We start from the raw sequence: 13,542 nt of genomic DNA on the forward strand, positions 1-13,542 counted from the left end.
TTGAAATGTATATTGTTTCAAAGTCAACTTTAATAATAGGGAATAATCTCGTTCCACAAACAAAATGGGCAGAACTCATTCAACGGAAATATGAGCCTCAAAGGTTTCGCGATAATTAAAATTCGAGAAATCATAACTCATTGTCACGTATATAGATGTAAAGGATTAAACGAACGCAATAATAAGTAACGCTTAACAAAAGAGCCTTTGACAGGCGTGAACTTCAAAGTACATTGCAACACGTTAGATGCAACCCTCTTTCCGGTTATCCCTTAATTCCATGCAAATCCGTACTTAGATATAACTAAATGAAGGTTTATCGCAATTCTATCAGAGTCGATCTTTAATATGTGTTCCCCGACCTGCTCTGGAAAAGGTTTACGTAATGCATGCTTCTCGACCATTCAGAGTGAATTTATAAGTTGCTATGTTGACCAATAGTGTAATAAATTTTAAATTATCACATAAATCAGCGATTGTGTAATTTCAGAGTAGAATTATTGCCGTAAAAGTGCTTAGATGGAACTACTCTGTCGGAACGTTTCCAATGCAATGAATCTTAAGCAACGACATACATGTTATTTTGTGCAATTGCATTTTCAGCCTATTGGATGCATCATTTTTAATTTTATAAACCGCGTTACACCAATTTCAAAGTATTACCACAGGTGTAAAAAGGCACAGTAAGCACGTCCTTAAGCATAACGGACTCAGGGTCACCAAAAAAATTGTGTTTTTTTGTGTACCGGTAGAATAGAACTGCCACTAAAGAAATTAAACTTGATACTTGGTACTTTGGCATATGCCTAGCGTAATCGTCTCTCTCAGAATTTAGTCAACTGTCGTGAGGATGTGTCCCTGGTGGGAACTAACAGGGGTGCATCTCCACCACTTTTGTTTCTATTGCGCGACATATGCCAAACAGTGTGGCAGATTTTGTGGATTGGGGAGGTTGTAGATAGGGGGGGGGGGGACAGATAACTGTGTGTTGTGACCCCCTCTCCCCCGGGCGTTCCATTAGTTTCCGTTGTCTCCATCCTTTGGTCTCGTTTCTTTCCTTCCCATTTCTCCCTTTCTTCTTATTGTCCTCTCCCTGCCTCTCTCTCTGACTCCTCCTCCTCTCAACACAACAACTAGCAAAATTTGTTTCCAATCCAAAAAAAAGTCGAAGAGAATGAACGAAATGTATTTTGGAACTATTTTTAATTTTTTACAGGCTAATAATGAAATGAATTTCTTAAAGCATCAGGGTGAAAAGTCGTAAGTATTTTCTTTTAATAAAAAGTCAAACGAGTACGATAAGGAGATAGTGGCGTTTGAAAATCAACAAACTTTCCCCCCAAAAATTAATTCCGACATACCGTATATTGTCAAATACCTTAATATATTAATACATGAAACTCGCTATTATTTGCATTTGCGTAACGCGAGACACGGAAAAGAGCGCCATCTACACGGCCCGGTGTAGAATGACGTATAATGAAGGCGTAAATTAATTATATTTTGGTTTGGTACCTTTTTGGTGCGGATCCCTTGCAGCACTAACGTTCGCATGTGAAGCACTAACGAGCACTAACGAGCTGCTTCATATTCGTATTAGGACAGGGCCAATTTGACAAATGTGGGTCTGCTGCATGGAGTTAGCAGACCCCTTTTTACAACGTTTTGAGCTGTTACACTTTGAGTACTAACGTTTATATTGGCGGCACTAACGAGCACTAACGCTCCTAGTTTAACTAGTGTAAAGATTGCATCGATTTTCTTAAATGGGTCTGCTGGCATGAAGGCACAAATATTTTTTAAAAATAGTAAGTTTCCTTTTGTGCACTAACGATTTCTTCAGCGGCACTAACGGAACACTAACGATATGAGTAAGCAGAACCATGGTCTGCTGTAGTAGGCATGCCAAGTTCATGGACATCCTGTCGGCCCACTCAACGGGTAAGGGAGAGGGGGGGGGGGAGGAATCACCGTCCTGACGTAATATCAGACAAAATATAATAAAATGCTTAATGAGACTTAGTCTTGTACCTATCACAGATTGAAATTATGTATTGTACGTATAAAGAAACTGAAAACGGATGCCGGTATAAAAATTAAGGATTAAATAATATCTTTAGCATTTAAATAAACACACAAATGCAGCTGCCCTAGTTCATTCGTATCTCCAGTTATTTCATTTTTTAGCGCATGTTTGATTCTGAAAAAGGAGCTTATTGTTTCAGTAACTGTCGGCTATTCGGGCGTCTTTTATAAATCGATCGAGATATCGGCAACGGAACATCGTAGAACTTTTGGGTTTTCGGCATTATATTCGAATTATCGCGCTATTCCTGCATCGCTTAGTCTGAAAGCTGAAAGCCATTGGAGCACGAAAATCTGTTTAAGCACATAATAAATCAAACACCTGTCGTGGTATTTCCAATTTATGCATCAATTCCGACGAGGTTGAAGCAGCAAAAAAATCCAAGAAAACAAAAGTCAATAATCCTTTGTGACGGATCAGTTTTTATTCACATTCGAGATGCAAAAACACCGGTCGATTTGTGGAAAATGTGTAGTACGTGTGAATACAATGGTTCGATGCAGGGAATCGAACATTCGCGGGGCATAAAAATCACCGCGGAAGCAATCAAAATTTCTTGTAAGTGGAGGAGTAGCATAGCTCTGCGTCTGTTTTGTGTTTCTATTTTTGAGTGATGCTGCCAACCTCCAACCCTCAAGTGGAGGGACGGACGGAATTCACACAAATAGAAGTTGTCAAAACGAATCATAACCATAAGACCATAATTGTGCACTACACGGGTGCATTGGTACAAAAATGGAGACGGGTATTGAGTAAGTACCTACCTAAGGAGTAAGTACTGAATTTGAAGTAGCGTGTACAATTTAACAATTTAAAGGTAAATTAATTATTCTTACATTTTATCAACAATTTTATGTAACTAGAAAATAAACTCCTTGTAACATTTTTGAAAATTTAGCTTAATGCCTTTATTAAGAGTTTTCCTATTTCTTTAACCTCAGTCTGGAATGACTATCCTCAGCCAAACTTTACAGGAAGGTTTTGAGTTTGAATGTCATAATCATAAATTGCAGAAATGAAGAAGTTATAGCACGATTTTCTGATTGTTTTTTGTAAAAATACCTACGTGCGTGTTGTGTTGAAAACTCACAGGATATAAAAGTATGACTAATCTAATTTTGGTTTGGAAACTACTTGTCATTTACTTTTCTTGAGCTTGCTACATATTTTCGATGGAGATTCTATGAACATTCTATTCTTGTTTTCCACACGTAGATAGCCTCCTGTGGGAAACTTTAAAATGTCAATTTTTCTTCGTACTTGACAAAAAAGCGATTACATCTTGATTCGCCCCCTTCTCTTTTCGTTTAGCTTCCTTTTTTACATTCAATGACATGCAGACATCAGATTCCAGTATCTGGAATGATACACGGTTTCATCATCTTAAATGATGGGGTTCTTCCCACAATTTTCTTCATAAGTTTAGAGTCCCTGAAACAGCACTTGAAATTATAATTTATGTTAGTGACATAATAAGGGGATATTAGTGGAGGATCATACAATGTGAGCAAAGAAGGGAACCCTGGAGGCGGGTACACTGATTTATCCGTTCTCCAATCGGCCTTGTCGGGGAAAACTTATATAAAAACTCCAATCTTTTCCAATTATTTCAATATAATAAATACAATAATCACAATGGAATTATTTGATCATAAAAAAAAAGGATAACGACAAACACTGCTATTTCCGCAATTCCTAACAAAATGATAAAATGATTACGCTTTATATTACATCCAACTCTGTGCAATACCGCGTTTATTGCACATTAATGACTGTACAAATATAACATTTACATTTAAGCGTATATTTGATGCGTACGTTGGTAATAACGCTTATTATATACGTTCAGAAAAAGCAAACACAATAAAGCTATTCCTTACACGCACGCCCCCTTTTAACTAATTGATTACAAAATCGTGGCGACGCGACAATATCTCCCAGAAATATACTCAAAAGATAATACTCCTTGTGCTTTTCTTTCGACGTTTTATATTGGCTGAAAGTTAAATTACGTTAGCAATTTTCTAACCTTCATGTAAATACAAACATTTACTATCTAAATTACTTTTTTTGTTTGTTTACCTGAATATATCGCTCCAATCTACACTGACATTATCCTTTACTTGGGTTTGGCTGGCTTTCAGAGCGTGGTATAAACAAACCTTAGGGTAAATACACACTTTCTCGCCGAGTTCGAAAATTAAACGTTTCTCCGCTTCTTCGATATCAATCATGTCGTCGCTTTCGATCGATCGCCGAGTTCTTGATACGTATGTTTCTGAAATTAAAACAAACTTAGCCCTTTTGCAGTACTATTACAGTATTACGATTATATCTCTTTGATTATAAAGCATAGGTGTTCGTTTCATCCTATTGCTAAATACTTCACAGGTGGGAAAGGAAAGTTTCTTTTGTGTAATACAGATTATATTAAGACATTTTTCGCCCTGGGCAAATAAAATTCTCTCGCCCCCCACCCCGTCCCCCTTCAAAAAATGTACGTTGGATGGATATAATTATCTCCGTCAAGTTTAAGAAACATTTAAATTTTTTTTAAACTAACCGAAAATGACATTTTATCAGAAAATAAAATCTTATTTTGGCAAAAGATAAACAAACAACATAGACAAACATAAAACCACATTAAATTTCCTGAACGTTTTAAATTTTTTTTCTAATATTTAAAGCAATAAATCTGTTTATAATAGAATATTCGTCCAAAGAATTAAAAATATCTGTAAAAATATTTAGTAATGCTAAGTCGCTCGTTTTATCATTTTTCAAACAATTTCTCAAATAATTTTTTTCTTTTGAGGGTAGAGAACGACCATTCACCTGCCGCATTTGTTGCTAGAAGACAAAGGTATATTCGTAAAGCGATGTTCGTGTTGGGAAAAGTACAGGTTAGTTTTTCCGACATTTTTAAATACCTGTTTTAAATCTAACTTTGATTTTCCCTGAAACTCATGGTCACTAATAATAAAATATTTAAATTGTACGCACTCATCAGGGAGGTATTGATCGAAATCATTTTGTTAGATTCACTGCTTGGTTTTTTATTTCTTCGTCGGGCAATACTATTAATCTTTCCATAAATCCGAACAACTCTAGATTTCTTTTTTCTTAGGTCCGCACATAAAGCGTGTATTATAGCATAAAAAACGTTTATTCTCTTACTTTCCTTTCCATTTAGTTGAGTTTCGTCTCCTGAGGAGTCGTCACGCCAACTGTAAAGTTGTACGATTCTCATTTACATTTTGTTTGATAATTAGGAAAAATTGGCCCCCATTCGCTTTCCGCTCCTGGCGATTGCCCATTTCGCCTTATGGTTTATCCGGCCCTGATACTTTTGCAATACTCGTGGACAAATCTTTCATTCCTTGATTCCCGCCTCGGCTGAATCGAAGAAATTCATTTCACTATAAAAACAAGGTTGCACCAGAGTTAGAAAAACTCTGCTCTGAGGATCGTGGAGAGGGAAATTTTGATGTATATCACTTATAATCTTCATGCTCTCGATCTAAGAGGTTATCTCCCTCAATATCTTTTGTTCTAGAAAGTTAAGAAACCATAAGAGGTGCGACGATCGATTTTATTTCAGATACAATGAAACGATAGAGAATAATACTAGGCCAGAATCCTAAAAATGAATGGCGAATTTTCAAAAATTATCACCCATTTCTTGTAGATTGAAGGTGTAAACGTCGCCGTTTGGTCCAGGACAAGAGAGGGATAATAAATAAATAAAACCTGGCTCAAGCATTTTGTACTTTTGTTAAATTTATTCTTGACCATACAGAGTGAGCATTTTTTCATCTTCCCTGTAGAGATCTGGTAAACCGTAAGAGATACAAAGTCGCTTAAATGGTCATAGTTATGCAGAATTTTATTTTGATTAATTTTACCTTTCAACGTTTTTGTAGCTCTATAAATATCGAAGTTATGGCAAAAAAAAACAAAAACGTCATTTTCGAGAATGCGTTGGCGCTCATTTATTTTCAAATATATTTTACAGAGTGACCCACATAATCATTTTTAAAGGTGCCCCTGCAAAAAATAATTTTAAAACAGCCCTTAGTGATTTTTTCTCAGCTTTCTGATGATTTGTGTTTCGAGTAAATCTTATTTCTTATGAACGCCACATTGGATTCTTATGTCACTCGATAGTCGATAGTGAAAACAATTACAAAACCACTTCGAATTTCAATTGGGAATCAACCTTGAACTTTTTCCTTGAAGTTTACAATGCATTTCTTATGGCAATACCTTCATGGCCGTATGCGAGATAATAAACGAAAAACTAAATAATTTCAAGCCAGCTATGAAATTATTGCTATAATAAATACATTGTAAAGTTCAAGGCAAAAATTCAAAGTTTATTCCCAAATAAAATGCTAAGTGTTTAAATGGTTTTGTAGATTTTTTCTCGATCGAATGACGTAAAAATCCAATATGGCGTCCATAATAAAATTGGCGTGATTTGCTCGAAACCCAAAAAACATAACAATTTTATTTTAGCACCATCAGAAAGGTGAAAATTACTAAGAGTTTGTTAAAATTATTTTTTTAAAATAAATGAACGCCAGCGCATTCTCGAAAAGGACATTTTTAGGTTTTAGCGTCTTAAAGTCTCGGGTATAGCTCAAATTACATCCTTTTCAGAAGCAATATAAGATTTCATTTTTCAAAAAGCATGAGATAAAACCACTAACCAAATAAATGCTTAACTTGAATTTTTTGGATGATTAACCACCTTAAAACCGCTCGGGATTGGTGGTACAAAAGATATTAACCAATAGAAAATTTAGATACCTCCATTTTGAAGATATATTTCCATTTGGGGGTGTGCAAGATTTACTTAGTAATTAAAGAGATCATTTAGAGTTGAAAAATTATACAGATGAAATCTCTCAGCTAGCGAAGAGAGATCGCAAGTCACTTCGGTTAAGAAAGGGAATTTAGATTTTTCGGTAAAAGAAAAACGAGTTAGTTGTGTAGTTCCGAACGTTACTTTCAAGTAAAATACGCAAACTTTCCATCGAGTTATAAACCGAACAGGAAACTTAAAATTCTTACCTGCAGAGTTGAAAACGTAAATAAATAAACACGTCCTTCGAATACGGACGTAAACGTGCTGAGAGAACCCCATCATAAGTGTTAAAGAAGTATTGACGCAGTAAATACGAGATTTAATCAACGAAATTATAACTAAAACGATACAATAAACGTTCAATCGGTCTCATTGTGAGAGACGTCTTTGAAATCAATTTTTTGTGCATGTGCTTACTGAGGATTTTCTCCAATTATACTAAACAGTAACAAAGTTCGTTAAACTGGGTGTACGTAAAGCCTCGAAGTAAATGCCACCCAAATAGACCTCATTCTATCCAAGAAAAAATTTTTCCTTTGAAGTAATAACTACTCCCCGCTGTAACTAGATACTATTTTCAATGCCAAGTGGTTTTTCAAAAACATAATTCCAAATTCGAGAATTCATTCATTTATTTAGTTATTAACGATTGTGAAAAAAAGCCTGAAGAAACCTAGAGATAAACCTATGCACTTAAAAGGCAAAAACAAGAAAATAACAGAGGAAGGAAAAGTAATAAAAAGATGAAGGGAGTACCTTCAAGAACTGCTCAGCAATAACAGACATTCCGACACTACAAATAAAGATTCAAGAAATGAGATAGATGGAAGAGGTTATACCGAAAGTAAAAACGCTAAAAAAGGGAAATCAGCAGGACATGACAAGATAACACCGGAAATGATAGGAAAAAAGCGGAATAGAAATGTTTGAATAAAGTTTGGCAAAAGGTAGAAGTGCCAGAAGACTGGCGAATAGGAGTGATAATCCCGATAGAGGCATAACTATCTTAAGTAACATCGCTAAACTGAAGCAACAAACAGAACACCAGCTACACAATGCACAAAGCAGCATTAGAGAACACAGAAGTATACAAGACCACATATTCAGCTATCAAACAGATAATACAAAGAACTATGGATTATTGAATACAACAGACAGATAACATGCATTAAAAAGTAAAGTTCAAGCAATGGAGATGAAGTTTCTAAGAAGAATAAAATACATAACAAGATATAACAGAATAACAAATTTATTTAATTTATTTACTTATTTATTTACTATCCCTCTCTTGTTCGGGGCCTCAACAGGCTTGCGCCCAATTACCGAGTGACCCGCATAATGCTTTTTAGAAGTGCCTCTGCAGAAGGTCTTAAGTTGTTCTATACTACTCCACCTTACGAATTAGGAAAATGACACGATCAAGGAGGAATTACGAGTGGAAACATCATCCAAACAATAGAAACACAGCGATGGTTTGGCCACTTAAACTGGATGGGCGATAACATCCCAGTCAGACGTATATGGGAAACCACAGGCCAGGGTAAAGGAGGAAGGAGAAGACCAAAGACAACGTGGAACAAACAAGTGGAAGAAATCTTGGAAACAAGAGGAAAAACATGGATAGAGGCAAAAACGCTGTCCAGGTCCAGGTCGCTGAATCCAAATTTGGAGGGTATCCAGGCGAATTCCTGGTCAGTTTTTTGTCATTAACAATTTAAGTTGAAAAATTGAGTCTTTTCACGTGTTCGATCGGAAAACGATCGGATATCTCAAATCACCCCGAAAAAATACTCACGTGCCACCAGCGCCCGGACTAGAAACATGTAGGTGCTAAGGGGGGTAGGCAATCCATAATGCCAATAAAAAATTTAAACGTATCCATTCGTGAGGTCTTCCGTTATGAAAAGAAAAATGCGTCTCGTCTCAGTATTTCGTAGGAAATTTGCTAAAAATATCCTCCGCGTTTTTTACGGAATGTTATTTTAGAAAAACTGACCAAATCAAGAAGTCTTGCGTATCGATTCTTCTGACCGTTAAATTTTGAATTCCATCATTAATTACGTTAAAAATGGACAAAAACCTTAACTAACGTATTCCGCAAATTAAAATTCCACACGCAACGTACACACAATTAATGTAAATATCCTTTGATTGCAGTAGAAATCGCACCATTTGGAACACCTTTTAGCACGAAAGTATGATAACGGAAATTTTGGAGAACGTTACCCCAAAATTGTGATTATTTCATACAAGCAATTTCCAGAAATTTTGGAAAAAAACTCACTTCAATGTTCAAGATGTAACGAGGTTCCGGTACAACTTCCCCTTGCAATTTAATTAGCGTTGAATCGGAATGCAATAATAGGTATGCAGTATGTAAGTATATTATAAGCATGCTAACCGGTCACGCTGTACGACATTCATTGTCGTTTTTCCACTTCAGGAACCTTTAAATTAAATAATATTATGTCAATGTGAGTCAAGGTAATAAAGCAATTGGTATACAACAAAAACGTTGCGAAAAAAACACCTGACAAGACTGCCATATATTTGAAAGTTACAGAAACGTTATTATAATGATTGAATTTCACCTTACTTTATCATGAAATATGTAATTGGCATTACGTTCATTAATACGTAATTATCTTAATCTGAAATTCCAAATATTTTGGTTACGTACTCATCGCAAAATTGGAGGTGTCTTCGTATTTAAATAAAATGAAAGTGAGAAAATGAAAGGGATACTGCACAAATAAGAAGCTGTAATTAGCAAGTTGTAATTTCAACGAGGCATTGTTTGCAAATATTTTTGGATTTATTTCCAAATGTGAAGCAGGCAATTGTTTTGTTATGTGAAAAAAAAAGGATGCTGACATGAATACGGATTAGCTCGTGACCATGTAACTTTCTAACCAGGGAACAGTATGAGTTCTAAGATAAATCGGAAGTTACTATAATATTGATGGTGAAATTAGTTATTAACTTACTTGGATTCAGAGTGTATGCTAACTTTTTTGCGAAATTTGATAAACGCACGAATAACACGACGGCTGGAAATCCAATAAGCTCGACTGGTAACTCAAAAGTAGGTTCTTGTGACGACGCCTCATTTATCATACATGAGCATAGGAGGATTGATACAAACACCCCAAAAACACGACGCACCTTCATTGTACACCAGACAGTTTATAAGTGAAAAGATGACTGTTGTAAGCCGCTTAATTGTTATCGGTGAAAGTAAACCTACGGTCAAGTATCTACCACTCCCATACGTCAGAGGTAAGCCTCGCATTTTGTTAACATTCTATCCACAAGAGCGTTCGTGTACAATACGAAATTAAGCCTTGCCGCTAAAAAGATAACAGCCACTTAAATGAGGTCCTCCTTGGTACTAATTTCTTCGCACATATTTGATGGCCATCCCATCCTATTGATGCGTTTTAACCCACCGTTCTAATTTATTCTAGTCGGTAAACTGCATTACCGAGGAGGAACTAATTTCTACGAATCACTTCACTGACCAAAAATAAACAATAGAATGAAATGTTTTGATGTTACGCTTCAACTTTCTCTGCTCTTGGGATAAGTATCGTTCAGTTTTCATTTTATGAATTTCGAATCTTTGGATTTTGCTCCAATGGATTTTACCATTTCAACGTATCTATAGGATTAAAGGTTTTCAATGTTATTTTCCTCGTAGACGTACAGCTCCCGATCAACTTCCGAAAATTCCAAAGAATAATTCTTGGGCACGAAAATTTGACTTGAAAACTCTATCTGGGCCATACTTTGGGTTCGACTAAACACACAATTGATTAACAATGACAAAAATTTATTCCGAAACACATCAAGGCAAGAAAAAAAGGTTTACAAAGCCTAATTGGACATATTACACCGCAGCAAGCGGTCGACATTTAAAACAAAAAAATCTTACATTAGTTACAGCTTTTTCATAATAATCTGGAACAAACAATTTTACACTTGCCGATGTAATACCTTACATCTTTTTATTAAGATTGCTTAACTTTTTCTGCGCACTTTTGATATGTTAATATCCATGAATTATGCTTTTACATAAACACTGACCGGGAGAATGAAAATTTCGCGTAAAGGCTCTAAGACCATCGTGAAAGAAAAAGTACCGTCTTCTCGTTGTCCCCGATATTTAAGGAAGCACCACATCTACACTGATGCATCAAAACGGACGACGGAAAGGTGGGGGCTGCAGTTGTCGCCAATGAAATTCACCTCGGTTTTTCCCTACCAAGGATGTGTAGTATTCATACAGCCGAACAGTTCGCTATATGGCAGGCTCTTAAGCACATTAATGAGGGTAATAACAATAAAGATAGTCTCATTCACACAGATTCCATTAGTGCAATTATGAGTATAAAACAGTTTAACCCAAGAAATCTACTTAGCTCGGAAATCCAACAAGAATTATCTAAGAGTCACCGCAAAGTCACATTTATATGGGTTCCTTCCCATATAGGTATAGAGGGAAATGAAAGCGCTGACTCTGTCGCTAGGGACGCGACAACTTCTGGAGAGTCCCACAACATGATCCTAGCCGAGGATATCAAAATAAAAGTTCGAAGTTCCATGTGGGAGAGATTCCAAAGAGTATGGGATCAACAAAATAACAACAAACTCCGACGCGTAAAAGCAAAGGTCGATCCATGGCCTGCTATCGGAACAAGACGAGAGGAGATTTTTCTTACCAGAGCGCGAATTGGCCACTCTAGAGTCACTCACTCCCACCTGTTCCAAAAAGCCGCACCAGATATCTGTGACCTATGCGACACTGAAATCACCGTTTCCCATTTATTGTTAGAATGCACGAGGTACCAGAATGTAAGAAGAGCGTTACGGGTGCCACTCACACTGGAAGAAGCACTGTCTCCAAATAACCAGAAAACTATCCTCCTGTTCGCTAGGATTACTAGATTGGACAAAGAATTCTGATGAACGTCGTTTATTTGTGGTTTTTCAAAACTGAAATAGTACATGTATTTCTTTCCTAGGTTTTTTCCTCTGTTTCTTACCTTTTGTTACTACCTGTTTTCCTTCTATCCGAGGTCTTATCTTGTGTGTGTTCAAGTAAGTCGTCTTCACAGACCCGAAGACGTGAATATATGTATAACTTGTTCTTACCTTATTTCTTCTTACAATAATTCCGAAGTAGTACACTCGTTTTGCGATTAACGATCAAAGGAGGGTGTAGCACTAATAACCCAGTAGTTGATGAGCTGCACCTTTAAAAAAAAAAAAAAAAAAAAAACCACCAGATGTGCACTTAAAAATTGAAATTATGCCACATACCGGGTGGCCCAACCTTATTGAAGGCGCTGACACGAAAATAACGTCTAGGTCACGTAGTTTGCACAATAATATATTTTAACTCGAGAGGAAATTTATAGCGGGACAGAGAAGCGTGAGGTCATTGGATTTGATCCATTTTCAATAGGCTTATTACATGGGGCATATAGGTTAACTGTGCAAAGTTTGAACCGAATTTGTCCAAGAGTTTGACAGTTATCGTGTTCACGGACATACGGACACCATCGATTCCCCTATAAAGCTTGCATCGCTTTGCTCTGCCGCTTAATAAACTATAGGCAGTCAGAAAATGTTTTTTTGTGCACAGCAAAAATTACTAAGTGAGAAGCTACCATGCAATGCAATATCCTAGGTGAATCTCCTTACGTCTCGCGCAGATTCGAGGAGATTGATCTGAAAAGTGCTTCAGCCCTTCTGATGTCGACGTACGTTTGGTTTGTAGTGTATTATTTGATGCGTGATAAGAATTCCTGTACTATATGTTCGACACTTTTACTTATATTTTTTACGCTAACCGTGCGACTAATTTACGTAGTCCCATATTGAAACTGTCGTACCTCTACCTCGTGGGCGCCCGCTTGACTTGGATCAAACTCAATAAAAGAACACGATATACAGGGTTTAATAACATGCTAATATTTAAGGGGGTGATTTTTGGTCCATTTTAAGGAAAAAGCTTTCTATGAGCGTACGTCCAAAAGTCTTAATATTTGAGATACAGGGTGTTAAGAAAATACTCATTTTTTTATTGTCATCTGCATACCAATTTAAATATTTTTATAAAATTTGGTATACGGCGTTTATACGAAAGGAGCATACACTTGTATCCGTACTGGACTTAGACTATAGGTTTTATTGAAGGAAAAAGTAGTACGCCACTGCTTTCTTTTAAAATAAAATTATGCTTGAATTCTTCATACAATTTAGAAAAAATTTGATTTCTTGACTTTTTTCGCACGACTCGCCGTTTTCGCTTAAAAAATTAGATTCATTTGTACGCTGTTAAAAACGATCTAGATTTTGTGTTGTTTTGCAAACATAAACACTTTTGACAGTTGTCGTTTGCCAAATTTCGTAAAAATATTTAAAGTGTTGTGAAAATGACAATAACAAATTGATTTTTTCTTAAAACTTTAACACCCTGTATCCATTGAATAAGTATGATTACTTATTCAATGCTGTATCTCAAAAGATACCCTTAAATATTAGCATGTTATTAAGAAACACTCTGTATACAAAAAAATTT

The 13,542-nt window shown here is 36.1% G+C and overlaps 1 protein-coding gene across 1 annotated transcript; it reads right to left on the reverse strand.

Moving 5' to 3' along the window:
* Positions 1-3,682: 3,682 nt before the first annotated feature.
* Positions 3,683-10,316, reverse strand: LOC116165283. Its single transcript, XM_031479577.1, has 3 exons — positions 9,944-10,316; positions 4,169-4,364; positions 3,683-4,082 (listed from the first exon to the last, which is right to left on the reverse strand). Exons 1-3 carry the CDS (start codon positions 10,125-10,127, stop codon positions 3,956-3,958), a joined length of 507 nt encoding a protein of 168 aa, XP_031335437.1. The 5' UTR covers positions 10,128-10,316; the 3' UTR covers positions 3,683-3,955.
* Positions 10,317-13,542: the final 3,226 nt, after the last annotated feature.

This window comes from Photinus pyralis, unplaced genomic scaffold (genome assembly GCF_008802855.1).
Source record: "Photinus pyralis isolate 1611_PpyrPB1 unplaced genomic scaffold, Ppyr1.3 Ppyr1.4_LG3a, whole genome shotgun sequence".
NCBI lineage: Eukaryota > Metazoa > Arthropoda > Insecta > Coleoptera > Lampyridae > Photinus > Photinus pyralis.